This window comes from Schistocerca nitens, chromosome 6, assembly GCF_023898315.1.
Source record: "Schistocerca nitens isolate TAMUIC-IGC-003100 chromosome 6, iqSchNite1.1, whole genome shotgun sequence".
Classification (NCBI taxonomy): domain Eukaryota; kingdom Metazoa; phylum Arthropoda; class Insecta; order Orthoptera; family Acrididae; genus Schistocerca; species Schistocerca nitens.
In genome coordinates this window covers 240,223,433-240,243,478 of record NC_064619.1, presented here as the reverse complement: position 1 = coordinate 240,243,478, position 20,046 = coordinate 240,223,433, and the positions used below count along the sequence as shown (strand labels likewise).

Here is a 20,046-nt window from a genome sequence, read left to right as displayed (position 1 = left end):
GTTTACCGCGGACTCGGCTCCGGCGTCAGCCTGGTTTACAGCACACTCTAAAGCAAATTCTCCTGCGAGGACTGTTCTTGTATGGCCAGTGCGAAGCTGTTATACCGAGACTAGTACCACCTAAAGGGCCTTCAACGACGTCATAAGTATCACGTTCAGGTCACCGAACTGGCAATGACCGATTTGTGCCTAGGGTTCTGTTTCACATATGAATCGAGTAACGAGGAGAAAGAATTTATGCTGTGACGCGCCGTTGCTGCAGAGCAGCATGAAACAACACATCTAATGTCGTCCTTACCGTTTTGTATCACAGAGCTTGTTTTGCAGACAAGTAGTCGCATTTCTAAAGTCGCAGTTCATGAACAGTAGAGGTTCGCGGTCGGACTGAACTAAGCAGAAAACAAGTAGTCGGTTTACAACGGCTTAGGCTTTCGCGGGCGGGAGTCCATTTCAGTAAAAATCCTTCTGGGTGTCTGATTGCGTCACATGTGATAAAATTAGCGACTCTATTGCAGGCAGCCTTCATCAGGCTGAAACGTTGGTTATTGTATCACATACACTATACGATCAAAAATATCCAGATACCCCTGTGGAGTTCAGAACTGACCACTAGATGTCACCAGAGGCGAACACACCAGCATAAAAGTAGGTGGCGAGTGAAGTGTTGTCAGAAGACAAGCACTAACAACTTTCAAGATCGCTCAGTGACTTCGAACGTGGACTAGTCACTGGTTGGCGATATACGAGGTGCATTCAAGTTCTAAGGCCTCCGATGTTTTTTTTCCGGACTGGAAAGAGATAGAAACATGCGCATTGTTTTAAAATGAGGCCGCGTTCATTGTCAATACGTCCCAGAGATGACAGCACCGTACGGCAGATGGAATTTTACCGCCAGCGGCGAGAATGAGAACTGTTTTAAATACACTCCTGGAAATTGAAATAAGAACACCGTGAATTCATTGTCCCAGGAAGGGGAAACTTTATTGACACATTCCTGGGGTCAGATACATCACATGATCACACTGACAGAACCACAGGCACATAGACACAGGCAACAGAGCATGCACAATGTCGGCACTAGTACAGTGTATATCCACCTTTCGCAGCAATGCAGGCTGCTATTCTCCCATGGAGACGATCGTAGAGATGCTGGATGTAGTCCTGTGGAACGGCTTGCCATGCCATTTCCACCTGGCGCCTCAGTTGGACCAGCGTTCGTGCTGGACGTGCAGACCGCGTGAGACGACGCTTCATCCAGTCCCAAACATGCTCAATGGGGGACAGATCCGGAGATCTTGCTGGCCAGGGTAGTTGACTTACACCTTCTAGAGCACGTTGGGTGGCACGGGATACATGCGGACATGCATTGTCCTGTTGGAACAGCAAGTTCCCTTGCCGGTCTAGGAATGGTAGAACGATGGGTTCGATGACGGTTTGGATGTACCGTGCACTATTCAGTGTCCCCTCGACGATCACCAGTGGTGTACGGCCAGTGTAGGAGATCGCTCCCCACACCATGATGCCGGGTGTTGGCCCTGTGTGCTTCGGTCGTATGCAGTCCTGATTGTGGCGCTCACCTGCACGGCGCCAAACACGCATACGACCATCATTGGCACCAAGGCAGAAGCGACTCTCATCGCTGAAGACGACACGTCTCCATTCGTCCCTCCATTCACGCCTGTCGCGACACCACTGGAGGCGGGCTGCACGATGTTGGGGCGTGAGCGGAAGACGGCCTAACGGTGTGCAGGACCGTAGCCCAGCTTCATGGAGACGGTTGCGAATGGTCCTCGCCGATACCCCAGGAGCAACAGTGTCCCTAATTTGCTGGGAAGTGGCGGTGCGGTCCCCTACGGCACTGCGTAGGATCCTACGGTCTTGGCGTGCATCCGTGCGTCGCTGCGGTCCGGTCCCAGGTCGACGGGCACGTGCACCTTCCGCCGACCACTGGCGACAACATCGATGTACTGTGGAGACCTCACGCCCCACGTGTTGAGCAATTCGGCGGTACGTCCACCCGGCCTCCCGCATGCCCACTATACGCCCTCGCTCAAAGTCCGTCAACTGCACATACGGTTCACGTCCACGCTGTCGCGGCATGCTACCAGTGTTAAAGACTGCGATGGAGCTCCGTATGCCACGGCAAACTGGCTGACACTGACGGCGGCGGTGCACAAATGCTGCGCAGCTAGCGCCATTTGACGGCCAACACCGCGGTTCCTGGTGTGTCCGCTGTGCCGTGCGTGTGATCATTGCTTGGTTCAAATGGCTCTGAGCACTATGGGACTCAACTGCTGAGGTCATTAGTCCCCTAGAACTTAGAACTAGTTAAACCTAACTAACCTAAGGACATCACAAACATCCATGCCCGAGGCAGGATTCGAACCTGCGACCGTAGCGGTCTTGCGGTTCCAGACTGCAGCGCCTTTAACCGCACGGCCACTTCGGCCGGCTGATCATTGCTTGTACAGCCCTCTCGCAGTGTCCGGAGCAAGTATGGTGGGTCTGACACACCGGTGTCAATGTGTTCTTTTTTCCATTTCCAGGAGTGTACTTAAAATGGCGACGTTTTCCTTACTTGAACAGCGTGCAATCATTCGTTTTCTGAATTTGCGTGGTGTGAAACCAGTTGAAGGAGACATGTGGTGATGGAGTTATGGATGTGTCGAAAGTGTGTTCGTGGGTGCGACAGTTTAATGAAGGCAGAACATCGTGTGACAACAAACCGAAACAACCTCGGGCTCGCACAAGCCGGTCTGACGACATGATCGAGAAAGTGGAGAGAATTGTTTTGGGGAATCGCCGAATGACTGTTGAACAGATCGCCTCCAGAGTTGGAATTTCTGTGGTTCTGTGCACACAATCCTGCATGACGACCTGAAAATGCGAAAAGTGTCGTCCAGGTGGGTGCCACGAATGCTGACGGATGACCACATGGCTGCCCTTGTGGCATGTTACCAAGCAATGTTGACGCGCAACGACAGCATGAATGAGACTTTCTTTTCGTCGGTTGTGACAACGGATGAGACGTGGATGCCATTTTTCAATCCAGAAACAATGCGCCAGTCAGCTCAATGGAAGCACACAGATTCACCGCCACAGAAAAAAATTCGGGTAACCGCCAGTGCTGAAAAAATGATGGTGTCCATGTTCTGGGACAGCGAGGGCGTAATCCTTTCCAATCGCGTTCCAAAGGGCACTACGGTAACAGGTGCATCCTACGAAAATGTTTTGAAGAACAAATTCCTTCCTGCACTGCAACAAAAACGTCCGGGAAGGGCTGCACGTGTGCTGTTTCACCGAGACAACGCACCCGCACATCGAGCTAACGTTACGCAACAGTTTCTTCGTGATAACAACTTTGAAGTGATTCCTCATGCTCCCTACTCACCTGACCTGGCTCCTAGCGACTTTTGGCTTTTTCCAACAATGAAAGACACTCTCCGTGGCCGCACATTCACCAGCCGTGCTGCTATTGCCTCAGCGATTTTCCAGTGGTCAAAACAGACTCCTAAAGAAGCCTTCGCCGCTGCCATGGAATCATGGCGTCAGCGTTGTGAAAAATGTGTACGTCTGCAGGGCGATTACGTCGAGAAGTAACGCCAGTTTCGTCGATTTCGGGTGAGTAGTTAATTAGAAAAAAAATCGGAGGCCTTAGAACTTGAATGCACCTCGTATGGAACTTTGGGTGCGGGCATGAGTCGTGTACGGATAACCAAATGGCAGCCGGCTCGGTAGCTCACCGTGTTCGGTCAGAGGGTTAGCTGCGCTCTGTAACAAAAAAACTGGGCAACCGGATCAACAATGAAGTAGAAGAGGTGTCATGGAACGTCCGCCCCGAACAAATGCTACGAACAATAACGAACGAAATGAGACCAGGAAAAAAGAATTGGTAAGAGGGCGACTCGCAATAAGCGGGAAATCCGGTCCAGTACAAATTTTTGTTGTTGTCTTTCGGTTCTGCAGCTGATAGTTGTCCATATTCGCAACTGCGAAAACATGTAATGTATTTCATAACGGCTGTAGTCGCCGCAGTGACTGTTCATTTGGACATGTATGCATGTCATTGCATCATTATTCAGAGTAACACAGGCACTGCTATATCGTACTCATTGGATGTCACCTGAGTAATAAGTCCCTCAAGGACGGTGCAATCCTTCTAAAGCTGCCCGAGCCGACTGTTGGTGATGTGCATGTAGATTAAGAATGCAGCTAAATCGCGACCAGACAATCTCATGTACTGGCAGACAGGGACCATCGAGCCCTTGCATTGGTGATGTTGCAAATAGCATGACGTCAGCCGAAGAAATCGCTCGTGCGTTCCAAAGTGCTGCCAGCAGTCCGACTAGTACAATGACTGTGCGGGTCCGCCCCGATAGCTGAGCGATCAGCAAGACGGAATGCCGTGCAAAGGGGCCCGGGTTCGATTCCCAGTTGGGTCGGAGATTTTCTCCGGTCAGGGACTAAGTGTTGTGTTGTCATCGTCATCACCTCATCCCCATCGACGCGAAAGTAGCCGAAGTGGCGTCAACTCAAAAGACTTGCACCAGGCGACCGGTCTACCCGACATTTCATTTCAATGACTGTGTGTAGGGAGTTACGAACGGAGTAAAATTGTCGACCAGTTTCTCGTAAGCCACACATTTCTGCAGTCAGCGCTAAGCGACGCTTGAGTTAGTGTAAAGAGCAACGCCGCTGGTCAGTGGATGACTGAAATCGAGTGATTCGAAATGTGGCAATCTGATGGAGGGTTAGAGTTTGCCGACAGGCTGGAGAACGTTACTCGCCGTGTAGTGCAAGCAGTGAAGTATAGTGGAGCTGATGTTACAGTTTGGGGTGTTTTTCATGGTTAGGGTGTGGTACCCATAATGCACTTAAAACATAAAGTGCGGAAGATTATATAGACGTTTAACAGCATTGTGCATTGCGTACATTAGAGGAAGAAGACTGACTGTATCAGCACGACAGTACACCCTGTCATAATGCAGCGCCTTTGAAGCAATTGTCCTAGACAACAACATTCCTGAAATGGACTAGCCCGCCCAGCGTCCCAGTCTTAACCCAATGGATCACCTTTGAGATGAATTAGATTGTAGTCTTTGACAAACTGCCTATTGGCTTCTGTCTCGGGTTCTTCGGCCGACGTTCATCTAATGATTTTTCTGACGTTTCGCCAGCACGAGTGGCTGGCATTGTCAAAGCTTCACCCTCCATTGCCGGTGGTGAACTGGAGCCGAGCTCGCGGGCGCAGGCTATATGTACCTGGCGCGCCAACGTCCGAGGGCTTCTCCGCGGTCATTTCCGGTGCGGTTCTCCTCTTGCTACCTGCGACGGTCGTTCGCTGCAGTACGGGAAGCCAGGATCCGTTGACCTTAAGGCTTTCCTCTTTCTTGTTCAAACTGTTCGCGTGTTTTTGTATTTCTACAGCTTCTCTGAACAAGCGCGTGTGATAGTGCTTCTCTGCAGCCAGAACTTCCGTGTCGGCGAATTTTATTACATGGTCGGTCTCATTCAGTGCGTGCTCTGCCACGGCCGATTTCTCCACCTGCCCCAACCTGCAATGTCGCTTATGCTCTTTGATCCTGGTGTTAATGGATCGTCCAGTCATTCCGACATAAACTTTTCCGCATGTGCATGGTATGCGGTATATTCCCGACATTGCAAGTGGGTCTCTTTTCTCCTTCGCCGATCTAAGACATTCTTAGATCGGCGAAGGAGAAAAGAGACCCACTTGCAATGTCGGGAATATACCGCATACCATGCACAGGCGGAAAAGTTTATGTCGGAATGACTGGACGATCCATTAACACCAGGATCAAAGAGCATAAGCGACATTGCAGGTTGGGGCAGGTGGAGAAATCGGCCGTGGCAGAGCACGCACTGAATGAGACCGACCATGTAATAAAATTCGCCGACACGGAAGTTCTGGCTGCAGAGAAGCACTATCACACGCGCTTGTTCAGAGAAGCTGTAGAAATACAAAAACACGCGAACAGTTTGAACAAGAAAGAGGAAAGCCTTAAGGTCAACGGATCCTGGCTTCCCGTACTGCAGCGAACGACCGTCGCAGGTAGCAAGAGGAGAACCGCACCGGAAATGACCGCGGAGAAGCCCTCGGACGTTGGCGCGCCAGGTACATATAGCCTGCGCCCGCGAGCTCGGCTCCAGTTCACCACCGGCAATGGAGGGTGAAGCTTTGACAATGCCAGCCACTCGTGCTGGCGAAACGTCAGAAAAATCATTAGATGAACGTCGGCCGAAGAACCCGAGACAGAAGCCAATAGGCAGTTTGTCAACAAGTGGCCACGAAAGCCTCAACAATTTTGTATTGTAGTCTTTGCCCAAGACCCCAGCGTTCAACATTATTACCTTCTCTGGCTTCAGCTACTGAAGAAGAATCGGCTGTCATTCCTCCATAGACTTTCAGGGAGATCACTCAAACCGTCCCCAACCGATTTCAAGCCATCATAAAGGCGAAGGGTGAGCACATCCCACATTAATGTCTTCTACACTACTCGCCATTAAAATTTCTACACCACGAAGATCACGTGCTACAGACGAGGAATTTAGCCGACAGGAAGAAGATGCTGTGCTAAGCAAATAAGCTTTTCAGAGCATTCACACAAGGTTGGCGCCGGTGGCGACACCTACAACGTGCCGATATGAGGAAAGTTTCCAACCGATTTCTCATACACAAACAGTAGTTGACCCGCGTTGCCTGGTGGAAAGTTGTTGTGATGCCTCGTGTAAGGAGGAGAAATGCGTATCATCACGTTTCAGACTTTGATAAAGGTCGGATTGTAGCCTATCGCGATTGCCGTTTATCGTATCGCGACATTGCTGCTCGCGTTGGTCGAGATCCAATGACTGTTAGCAGAATATGGAATCGGTGGGTTCAGGAGGGTCATACGGAACGCCGTGCTGGAACCCAACGGCCTCGTATCACTAGCAGTCGAGATGACAGGCATCTTATCCGCATGGCTGTAACGGATCGTGCAGCAGTCAACAGATGGGGACGTTTGCAAGACAACAACCATCTGCACGAACAGTTCGACGACGTTTGCAGCAGCATGGACTATCCGCTCGGAGACCATGGCTGCGGTTACCCTTGACGCTGCATCACAGACAGGAGCGCCTGCGATGGTGTACTCAACGACGAACCTGGGTGCACGAATGGCAAAACGTCATTTTTTTCGGATGAATCCAGGTTCTCTTTACAGCATCACGATGGTCGCATCCGTGTTTGGCGACATCGCGGTGAAGGCACAATGGAAGCGTGTATTCTTCATCGCCATACTGGCGTATCACCCGGCGTGATGGTATGGGGTGCCATTGGTTACACGTCTCTGTCAGCTCTTGTTCGCATTGACGGCACTTTGAACAGTGGACGTTACATTTCAGATGTATTACGACCTGTGGCTCTACCCTTCATTCGATCCCTGTGAAACCCTACATTTCAGCAGGATAATGCACGACCGCATGTTGCAGGTCCTGTACGGGCCTTTCTGGATACTGAAAATGTTGGACCGCTGCCCTGGCCAGCACATTCTCCAGATCTCTCACCAATTGAAAACTTCTGGTCAATGGTGGCCGAGCAACTGGCTCTTCACAATACGCCAGTCAGTACTCTTGATGAACTGTGGTATCGTGTTGAAGCTGCATGGGCAGGTGTACCTGTACACGCCATCCAAGCTCTGTTTGACTCAATGCCCAGGCGTATGAAGGCCGTTGTTACGGCCAGAGGTGGTTGTTCGGGGTACTGATTTCTCAGGATCTATGCACCCAAATGGCGTGAAAATGTAATCACATGTCAGTTCTAGTATAATATATTTGTCCAATGAATACCCGTTTATCATCTGCATTTCTTCTTGGTGTAGCAATTTTAATGGCCAGTAGTGTAATAGGTGCCCGGATAGTTTCGACCAAATGGTGTGTGATGCGGTCACACACTCATTACAATTTTATTGAAATGATGCTAGTAGTTCCTCCCAACGATAACTGCGTAAACAGACTCACCAATGTTAAAAGCGGAAAGCCGGCCGCTGGTGGTCGAGCGGTTCCGGCGCTACAGTCTGGAACGGCGCGACCGCTACGGTCGCAGGTTCGAATCCTGCCTCGGGCATGGATGTGTGTGTTGTCCTTAGGTTAGTTAGGTTTAAGTAGTTCTAAGTTCTAGGGGACTTATGACCTCAGCAGTTGAGTCCCATAGTGCTCAGAGCCATTTGAACCATTTTTTGAAAAGCGGAAGTCGTATACTTCTTTACTAGTCTAAAGCTTGGAAGCGCCAGAGTATTCGACTCCGTCTGAGACGCCCACCAATGCCACATTCACTGGAGTTACAGATTTGAGCCACAGTCGCGTAACATTTCCCATGTCAGTCAGACTATCATGCTGTGGTCATCCACTCTGGTGAGTTAATATGCTGAAGAAAGTGCCTCCGAACCAAAGGTATAGGTGTTACCGACACCCTCTGGTGAGGAAGTATATATACGTAGCCAGCATTAGAGCACAGTCCCGCAACTGTACTGCTTGCCTGCTGGCGAAGTAAGTTGTACTCTAGGAATAATGCGGTGCCGAATGTGCTTTTTTATGTACAGTGCAACAATTTTGTGAGAATTAAAAACTTAAATTATTTTCTGTGTTAGTTTTAAAAGAACAACCAAAATAGCCAGCGAAGAATTTAATGTTAAGCATAAATTTCAAAATGAGAGCAATCAAAGTTTCTTCATGCTGTTCGTCTGAAAACGAGCATGAGAGGCTCGGAAAGTCAAAAGTAGGAAAAAGCAATAATTTCAGCTCTTATTTACTGATGTGCAGTACTACTAAAAATTTAGAAGAGTCAGCGAGAATATGCGGAAAATAGATCGAAAAGCCTATGTACATGGCGACTGGGTGATTTGCGAAAGAACCGGGCGCACTGGCCGCTCCCAGGGAGAGAGCGTTTTGGAGCACCCTTCTTGGTGCCTCGACCGTCAGTGCGGCTGTTCTGGCGTGGGAAAGAAGGAAGTGCAAGACGTGTGCATCGCATTCTCGCACTCGTGCCTGCTAGCAAACTTTGATGCTTACCTGGTTGAAGATGAGGAAGATGTAATCTAATGGTATGGAGCTGATGAGGTCGAGGAAGAACCACGTCCTCAGGTAGTGCTTCGCGATGAGCTTTGGGTCAAGGATGACTTGTTCCGCGTTGTCCTGCTGCATGATACCTGAAACAAGGCACGGCCACCTGTAGTAAATCGTTGCATGGATTAAGCGGTCCCTAGACGGTCAGCATTACTCTCCAATAATACTGTGCAATGTTATTGAGGTTCCCCCTAAACTGCTCAATAAACATGTGCAATAAAATTGTGGAATATTAAGTCTGGTTCGAAATGTTGGACGATCAAGCTGCTACTGCTGTCGTAAGTGTTGTATTTAGTTGCTAGGAAAAGAGAAAAAGGTAAATTAAAAATTGGTATTAGGAATGTCAAAAACTCACCCACGAAAAATTAATGAAGGAATAACAGTTGTACGAGACAAACGATTATAAAAACTTTTTACGCGCCGACGGTCCAGCGCTCGATCATTACTTGAAAAAGTCGCTCCAACGATAAAACAACAAAGTGCTTTCTTTGAATCTCTTAATCGTTTGGTTTCTCTCTTCCTTTTTGTTTCTTGTTGTTTTTTGTTTTACACGGTCTTCACTGCTTTGTAGTAATCCAGCCGCCCACCTCATATTCTTTAAAGAATCGAACTCTCATGTAGAAAACAGTTTCAGTTAACTTACTTACGTAGTTACATGTTCCATATATCATGTGTGCGGTTGTGTTATCGAAATAGTGTGAAACGAGTCAGTTTATAGGGTATATATGCATGATTAGTGTTAAGATTAATGAACACATTATAATTTGTTCGCTTTACTGGTTACCAATTTTTAAACAGAAATTCATTAACGGAATAGAAGGAGTTATCCAAGAGAAATGATTTTAAGTTACATTTAAAACTTACTTTACTACCCTCAGACATTTTATGGTATTGGGCAATTGTTAAAAAAAGTTGTTGCTGCATACTGAACTTTCTGAGGCATGCCAGCTTTAATAATGCATGATAAAGATAATTTTTTCATTTAGTGTTGTAGGGGCGGACATTACTGTTCTTCTCAAATTGTGATGGACATTTGTGGGTGAACATAACTTATTGTTCTTACTGCTCGCTTTTGTACAATGAATACTTTCATTGTAAATGACTAGTTACCCCAGAAAATAGTTTCACGAGACATTATTGAGTGCAAATGCACAAAAGACGTTAGGAGTTTAATTTGTTTGTTTCCAAGACATGCAAGTATATGAAGAACAAAGGTAGCAGAATTTAATTGTTTGAGAAGCTCTGTAATATGCTTCCTCCAACACTTAATCCCAAAAATCTGGAGCATTCAGACCTAGGTGCTGACTCCTGCTCGTGTGCTACCTCAGCTGTCAGTATGAGTATTTGCTGTGAAGAACTGCGTATAGTACGTTTTTCCAAAATATGGGGAGAGTCCGTTTCCTGAGAACCACTTCATAATTCTTTGGAAAATATCGATTGCCATCTCTTCTCTTGTTGTCTCTCTAATGAGCTTTATTATAGCAGTTGTGTCGTCTACAAAATGTACCAATTCTGATTGTAGACCTTTAAGTGGAAGGTCATTCCACGTATGAGGAATAGGAGTGCACCCAAGACTGAGCCCTAAGGAACTGTGATTTCTCACCAGTCACTGAAATTTTCTACCCTTCCAGCATTGTCTGAATTATTCAGCACGATCTTTTGCGTTCTGACTGTTATGTACGATTCAAACCGTCAGTCCCATAAAATTTGAGTTTTTTGAGAGAGTACAATGATCTACACAGCCAAAATGCCTTGGAAAGATCTCAAAAAATACCAACTGGTTGAAAAATTGCTTTTTTTAAACTGGCTGGAAAATTCCCTGTGCCAATGATGCATTAGATAATATGTGGTGCTGTGGAGTATCCACCACGTTCCCCAGACCTTACTCCTCTAGACTTTTACCTGTGGGGAACACTAAAGGGAGTCGTTTATCGACAAAAGCCATGCACATTGGATGAACTTCGGGAATACATTGTACATTCATGTGCAAATATCCAACTGAACACGTTGCAGTCAGTAGCTCGTGCTGCAGTTCGGCGGCATCGTTTGTGTGTGGATGTTAATGGTGACCATTTCGAACACCTACAGTGATATCTTTAAGTTGGACTTTAAGCTACACTTTCAGCAAAAATGAGACAACTCCGTCAATTAGTTTGCCACTAATGGACTTTTAAACAGTGGGTATATATTTTTTGGACCCCTCTGTATTTAAAAACTTAAGTGACTGCTCGCATTTGCTTGTACTTATATTGAATCACTGTACAGTCATGTTGTTCTACAATATCCATAATTATTATGCTCAACCATGATGGCGTTTCTTGTGGATTCCCTAATTCACTTGAAAGTGACTGCCGAGGTAGCTCCTTCGATGAGGAGACGAACGATTCTTCTGCAGATCTTTTCCAATAGGAGCAACTGTTGATCTTTTAATATCTTGTTAAATTCTTACCTTCCTTTTAATTTGTTCATTTTGGCAACTTCTTGATCCTGAAATGTAGAATATTGCGTCACTGCATAGCCGTCCAAACCGTCCCTTCAATGCCTAACTTCTTCTTTTGAGTCAAAGAGACTAAACGAACAAATGAACACTGAAATAGTGCAGGAACGGGCTCCATGCTACTTTTGGCAAGAGATATTTACCATCACGTAGTGATCCAAAGCGGAGCACGAGTTCGGTAATGGAGGGACAGACAGTGATCTACACTACTGGCCATTAAAATTGCTACACCACGAAGATGACGTGCTACAGACGCGAAATATAACCGACAGGAAGAAGATGCTGTGATATGCAAATGATTAGCTTCTCAGAGCATTCACACAAGGTTGGCGCTGGTGGCGACACCTACAACGTGCTGCTATGACGAAAGTTTCCAACCGATTTCTCATACACAAACAGTAGTTGACCGGCGTTGCCTGGTGAAACGTTGTTGTGATGCCTCGTGTAAGGAGGAGAAATGCATACCATCACGTTTCCGACTTTGATAAAGGTCGGATTGTAGCCTATCGCGATTGCGGTTTATCGTATCGTGGCATTACTGCTCGCGTTGGTCGAGATCCAATGACTGTTAGCAGAATATGAAATCGATGGGTTCAGGAGGGTACTACGGAACGCCGTGCTGGATCCCAACGGCCTCGTATCACCAACAGTCGAGATGACAGGCATCTTATCCGCATAGATGTAACGGATCGGGCAGCCACGTCCCGATCCCTGAGTCAACAGATGGGGACGTTTGCAAGAAAACAACCATCTGCACGAACAGTTCGACGACGTTTGCAGCAGCACGAACTATCAGCTCGCAGACCATGGCTGCGCTTACCCTTGACGCTGCATCACAGACAGAAGCGCCTGCGTTGGTGTATTCAACGACGAACCTGGGTACACGAATGGCAAAACGTTATTTTTTCCGATGAATCCAGGTTCTGTTTACAGCATCACGATGGTTGCATCCGTGTTTGGCGACAGCGCGGTGAACGCACATTGGAAGCGTGTATTCGTCATCGCCATACTGGCGTATCACCCGGCGTGATAGTATGGGGTGCCATTGGTTACACGTCTCGGTCACCTCTTGTTCGCATTGACGGCACTGTGAATAGTGGACGCTACATTTCATATGTGTTACGACCCGTGGCTCTACCCTTCATCTGCTAAACCCTACATTTCAGCAGGATAATGCACGACCGCATGTTGCAGGTTCTGTACGGGCCTTTCTGGATACAGAAAACGTTCGACTGCTGCCATGGCCAGCAGATTCTCCAGAGATCTCTCACCTACTGAAAAAGTCTGGTCAATGGTGGCCGAGCAACTGGCTCGTCACAATACGCCAGTCAGTACTCTTGATGAACTGTGGTATCGTGTTGAAGCTGCATGGGCAGCTGTACCTGTACACGCCATCCAAGCTCTGTTTGACTCAATGTCCAGGCGAATCAAGGCCGTTATTACGGCCAGAGGTGGTTGTTATGGGTACTGATTTCTCTGTATCTATGCATCCACATTGCGTGGAAATGTAATCACATGTCAGTTGTAGTATAAAATATTTGTCCGATGAATACCCGTTTATCATCTGCATTTCTTCTTGGTGTAGCAATTTTAGTGGCCAGAAGTTTATCCAAAGTGATCCAAAGCGGAGCACGAGTTCGGTAAGGGAGGGACAGACAGTGATCTAGTTTCCTTGTGTCCGTATATTTAAGGCGAAGTATGTGACCTCTCACGTAGCGGCGTCCTTAAAATTCTCCGCTAGATTTCCCGGAAGGACCGCTGGCGGCTGGCAGATGACTTCGACCAGGCGAACGCCTGCTGAATTGGTAAAGGAACCGCCGCCGAGATTGGCCGTATCAGCACTTAGCGGAGTTTTACTGGCCGCCAGTGGCGGGATGTGGCATCGCCGGCCATCCAATATGAATGCTCTTCCGGACTACTCCTATAGGCGCCGTAGAATATCTTCTAGCGGCAGCTGCGAGCGCCGAAGTGGTGGACTCGTCGTGCAGCGCGGAATCGTAATATGGCGCGCCATGACGGTTCGTGTCTTAAGCTTAATCTGTGATCTGTACTCCATTTCCGATAACAGTTTTCTTTACATGTGGACAGATGTGTAATTATCAATAATTCTGTAAATCTAGACATAGATAAACTGGAGAGAAATTCCGCCTTGTCTAAGGCATCGTTTGTTTATTTTGCCATTACCCAAATTTTCCGTGGGTTTCTGTTTATTATTCTGTCTCAATATGATTACGACACACCGTCTTGCGGATGTTAGCACCTCGTAATAATTGTCAGAAAAAATAATAAGCAAAAACTCATCGAAGATAGTTCAGAAAGTACTGAAACTTGTTTAGATAAAGTAAAAATAAACAAATGGTGTCTTGCATAAGACAGATTTTGTCTCTACTTTTGCTTAGCAAGCACAGAAAGTAAGAAGATCCAAAAGATGATTAAAGACAGAGATATTGGTACATACACCTCCTGGGTCAAAACCAAAACTGTCGGCAAATTAATATATTGAAATACGAGTACCGTAAAGAAAACGGTGACGTACTTAGAAGTCAATTTAGTGCAACAGCACGGAATTTCACATGCAACATATTTTAGTTTCCTCATATTCGTGTGCACAGTCTCAGTTTATTTCCTGACGGTCAAAATCATATTATGCACCATAGAATAGTTAAGCTATAGAAAGCCAATAGAAAGTAACTCCTTTGTTCACTGACATTAGAATTGATTTAGGGAGGCTAATACTGATGTGGATATCGCAGAAACATACGCAAGTCAGGATGGAATAAATATCTCGTAAAACCTCATCGATTTAGACATACCAGCTTCATGGGTAGCTCAGAGCAAGCTGCGGACTGTTTGCGTGAGACATGACGTCAAAATTAACTTCTCATCATAAAAATTATTTCTCATTTGTAGGGCCTCGATGTATTAAAGAGACAGGCTGAGATGGGTGACAGCTATGCCACGCCAATGATAGCGGAAAGCACGAACTAAAAGATCGTCCACAAATAAAAAGTATTTCACAGTGCCTTCTACAGTAAACTGTGGAATATTAGAATTTATTGTTAATATTAGCAACCATTCTTCTGGGTTGCTACTTCAATGAATTTTATCATGTCCATAAGAATAAATATTATCTGTCTATTGAAACTGAATTTTTATTATTATTTTTACCAGACATGGTTCACCTAAACACAATACGTGTCTTCAGTGGACTACATAGGACGAAAGAGAACATTTTGTTGAGTGAACGTGTTTCCTGGCAGCACTTTTAGATTGTATTAGCATGCATACAATTTACATTTACGATGACATAAAAGATAGCTCCAAATAACAGTCCTGTAATTGTAAATAGAAAGACATCCTAAATGTACTTCCAGGAAACAACATATCTCACAAAAATTATTTATAGTTAAACAATTACTTTTTTTATTTCTTTGTAAATTACAGATGAACCATGTCTGTTAAAAAAAGTAACAAATTCAATAGCAAATTGCTAATGATTTTTATTACTTTTTACGTGATAATTCCTTTCGATGACGAGATCGCTAGAGACGAAGCATAAGCTCGGATAGGACAAAGTTGCGGTAAGAAATCGACCGCGTCCTTTTCAAAGGAACCCTCCCCGCCTTCGCTGTGATCGATTTCCATAAACTACGGAAAAACTACATCTGAATGTCCTTTTTCTTTCTTCTAGATATCAGCGAATGCATTCAAAATGTACTGTTTGCGCAGAAATATTTCCTGGACGACTTCGTCTTGCATAGCTACAGTCTGCAATCGGAGACAGTGACCATCGTGATAAGGTGAGTATATGTTCTATATTTTCATCTACATGTACGTCCATACTCTGTAAACCACTGTGATGTGTCTAACGGTCTCATTGCGGTTCCTACGGGAACGATACGTAGAGGGCTGTAGTATGCGGTTCCTACGGGAACGATACGTAGAGGGCTGTAGTATATTTCCAGATTCCTCACTACATATTGTTTCTTCAATTTTTTTAAGTAGACTTTCGCTGGGTCCTTGGCGTCTTTCTCGATCGTCCGCCAGTTCAAGTCTTTAGCATTACCATAGCGCTCTGCCTCTGAGTCAAACAAACCTATGACCATTCGTGCTCTACTTTTTTGAACACATTAGATATCCCTTCGATGTCCTATATGGCTTGCGCCCCACGCTTACGAGGAGTAGCGTAGGATAAACTAGAATGAATCACATGTGTCTTTCATAAACAATCTACGCCGGCCGCTGTGGCCGAGTGGTTCTAGGCGCTTCAGTTCGGAACTGTGCTGCTGCTACAGTCGCAAGTTCGAATCCTGCCTCGGACATGGATGTGTGTGATGTCCTTAGGTTAGTTAGGTTTAAGTAGTTCTAAGTTCTAGGGGACTGATGACCTCAGATGTTAAGTCCCAGCCGGCCGCGGTGGTCTCGCGGTTCTAGGCGCTCAGTCCGGAACCACGCGACTGCTACGGTCGCAGGTTCGAATCCTGCCTCGGCCATGGATGTGTGTGATGTCCTTAGGTTAGTTAGGTTTAATTAGTTCTGAGTTATAGGGGACTGATGACCTAAGATGTTAAGTCCCATAGTGCTCAGAGCCATTTGAACCATTTTTTTTGTTAAGTCCCATAATGCTTAGAGCCATTTGAGCCATCTGAACCAAACAATCTACTTTGCAACTTGACTGAATTTTTCCCGTATCCTGCCAATGAACAGAAGTCTATCAACCGCATTACCTACGACTGTCCTATGTGTCAATCCCGTTTCAGGTGCTTGCAAATTGTTACAAATAGGTATCTGTTGTGTTGACTGATACCAGTTGTAACTCACGGATAGACAGAAAAGTATGATTAGCGCTTTCTGAAGTGAACAACCTTCATTTATAAGCATTTCGTCCGCCCCGATAGCTGAGTGATCAGCATGGCGAACTGCCGTCCTACGGGCCCGGGTTCGATTCCTGGCTGGGTCGGAGATTTTCTCCCCTCAGAGACTGGGTGTTGTGTTGTCTTCATCATCATTTCATCCGTATCCGGCGCGCAGGTCGCCCAATATGGCGTCGACTGTAAAGAGACTTGCAACAAGGCGACCGGACCTGCCCCGCGAGGGGACTCCCGGCCAATGACGCCAAACGCTCATTTCCATTCTTCATTTATAAGCATTTCAAGCCAGTTGCCACTCGTTGCCCGCATCTCGTGGTCGTGCGGTAGCGTTCTCGCTTCCCACGCCCGGGTTCCCGGGTTCGATTCCCGGCGGGGTCAGGGATTTTCTCTGCCTCGTGATGGCTGGGTGTTGTGTGCTGTCCTTAGGTTAGTTAAGTTTAAGAAGTTCTAAGTTCTAGGGGACTGATGACCATAGATGTTAAGTCCCATAGTGCTCAGAGCCATTTTTTTGCCACTCGTTGCGGTGCTTTGAAATGTTGTGAAGACTTGCCTGCAAATATGTTCAAATTTCAGATAGTGTTTCAGGTAGATAACCGCATTATCTGCAAAGATTCTATGTTACTATTAATATTGTCAGCCTGGTCATTAATTTGGGAAGAGATTACAATGGGAGTCTCACAGGGGACGACAATTGGTCCACTACTATTCTTGTTTCGCGTTAATGATCTGTCGTGTTATTTGAATCAGGAGACAGAACTAGTTCCAGTACTTATGTTTCTTTAAAGTTACTGAATGATTTTGCATGAAGGAGTTTGTTTTAAACTTTGAAAAAAAAATCACACAGCGCATTCAATTTTGAATTGTCAAAAATACACCAACAAGAAATGATGATTAGGGTAGAAAGTTCTAGGTTCTTAGGTGCGCATACTGATAAAAACTTAAACTGGAAAAATCATATTGTGGACCTGCTAAAACATTTGCGTTTGACTACTTCTGGAATAAGAGTGATTGCGAACTTAAGCATATAGAAGTCAGTAATCTAACGTATTTTGCAGTTTCCTTCACTGATATGTTAGGGGTTAATACTGCGGCGTAACTCCTCAATTATGCAAAAAGAATTCACTGCACAAAAGAAAGTAATTAGCATTATGTATGACGTTTGCGCAAATGCCATACTGCAGCTCTTTAAGCAGCTGGGAATATTAACCGCAGCCTGGCTTATCACAAATGTTATCAACAGTCCACCTGAGTTTAAAAGTAACAAAGATATTCACAAGCACATTACCAGAAGGAAAATTATCTACGTTACACTTTAATGAGACTAACTTACACACAGAAAGGGGTGAAATATGCAGATATAAAACTGTCTGACAAACCAACCATGGAAATAAATTGTTTGAAAGGCAGCATAAAGTTTTGTCCATAACAATTCCTTTTAAGCCACAGCGTGATACGGGGAATAGAAAAACAGTCGTCCGTACAGAAAAAAACCCTGTAAATGGTCAGCCTAGAGCCACATTTTAAAAAAATTTTAAGTGCATGTTCTATGTTTTTGTTCAATTGAAACTTTCTACGTAACGTTTATCGTGAACAGATGTACGGAACACGTAACTAATTACCTTCGCCGCGCGGTCTGAGGCGCTTTATCACGGTCCGTGCGGTTCTCCCCCGTCGGAGGTTCGAGTCCTCCCATGGGCATGCGTGTGTGTGTTGTCCATAGCGGAAGGTAGTTTAAGTTAGATCAAGCAGTGTGTAGGCTTAGGGACCGATGACTTCAGCAGTATGTTAAAAAAAGGACACGCCTGAAGCTAATTCTACATTATATCCTGGGTTATCTCCATCTTCGTGATACAGCAAGCATCAGCAATGGTTGACGACCAAGTTACCCTCAAACTACATTCCAGAACGTTTGATAGGAGACATGTCATGCCATCGCGCTAGCAGGGAAACAGTAGCACTCGCCGCCCGTCGAAAATGGCTCTGACAAGGGAACCTCCCCATCGCACCCCCCTCAGATGTAGTTATAAGTTGGCACAGTGGATAGGCCTTGATAAACTGAACACAGATCAATTGAGAAAACAGGAAGAAGTTGTGTGAAACTGTGAAAAAATAAGCAAAATATACAAACTGAGTAGTCCATGGGTCACATAGGCAACATCATGGACAAAGAGAGCTCAGGAGCGTCGTGGTCCCGTGGAAACGTGAGCAGCTGCTGAATGAGAGGTCCGTGGTTCAAGTATTCCCTCGAGCGAAAATTTTATTTTCTTTATTTTTGCATAGTTATTATCTGTCCGTTCGTTCATTGACGTCTTTGTTCACTTTAATAAGTTTAGTGTCTGTGTTTTGCGACCGCATCGCAAAACCGTGCGATTAGTAGACGAAAGGACGTGCCTCTCTAATGGGAACCGAAAATATTTGATCGCAAGGTCATAGGTCAACCGATTCCTCCACAGGAAAACACATCTGATATATTCTATACGACACTGGTGACGGCATGTGCGTCACATGACAGGAATATGTTGTCGACCCACCTAACTTGTACACTTGGCGAAGGGGTAAAAAGATTCTTCTACCTTGCCCGATTTAGGTTTCCTTGTGGATGTGATAATCACTCCCAAAAAAGTGATGAAAACATAAGAGTTTGTCACATAAACTGAATATAAAAAATTAAACTTTTCATTAGATGGAAGATTTGAACCAAGGACCTTTCGTTCCGCAGCTGCTCACATTATCACGAGACCACGGCGCTCCTGCGTTCCCAGTGTCCTTGACGTTGCCTATCTTCGCATGAACTACTCAGTTTGTATATTTTGCTTATTTTTTCACAGTTCCACACAACTTCTTCCTGTTTTCTCAATTGATCTGTTTTCAGTTTTTCAAGGCCTATCCACTGTGCCAACTTATAACTAAATCTGAGGAGGGTGCGATGGGGAGGTTCCCTTGTGAGCACTATGGGACTTAACATCTATGGTTATCAGTCCCCTAGAACTTAGAACTTCTTAAACTTAACTAACCTAAGGACATCACACAACACCCAGTCATCACGAGGCAGAGAAAATCCCTGACCCCGTCGGGAATCGAACCCGGGAACCCGGGCGTGGGAAGCGAGAACGCTACCGCACGACCACGAGCTGCGGACGCCCGTCGAAAAAGATATGCACATTCCTGAACCAAATTCCCAGGCGTTGTCCAGCTGAAATACGCCATGGAGAATTGCCAGACTGTGGTAGTACATCAGATTCTATCGTACCCATGCTGCAGCGGTCGCTGTCGATGTTGCTCCGAATACGATGTAGATGAGGTCGCATGCTGTATCAGATAGTGCCCCGACACATTACACTTGGTGTTCGCCCCCTATGCTGCTCGATATCATAGACTGCTGAACTGCAGCTACCACGAGAAATGGTTCAAATGGCTCTGAGCACTATGGGACTCAACTGCTGAGGTCATTAGTCCCCTAGAACTTAGAACTAGTTAAACCTAACTAACCTAAGGACATCACAAACATCCATGCCCGAGGCAGGATTCGAACCTGCGACCGTAGCGGTCTCGCGGTGC

The 20,046-nt window shown here is 46.0% G+C and overlaps 1 protein-coding gene across 1 annotated transcript in view; it reads right to left on the bottom strand.

Moving 5' to 3' along the window:
* The window catches only part of LOC126262768 (potassium/sodium hyperpolarization-activated cyclic nucleotide-gated channel 2-like), a 292,876-nt gene that overhangs the window by 207,421 nt on the left and 65,409 nt on the right, over positions 1-20,046 (bottom strand). Inside the window, exon 2 of the mRNA XM_049959582.1 lies at positions 9,067-9,203. Coding sequence (XP_049815539.1) covers positions 9,067-9,203 — 137 coding nt within the window. The remainder of the gene's footprint in view (positions 1-9,066; positions 9,204-20,046) is intronic.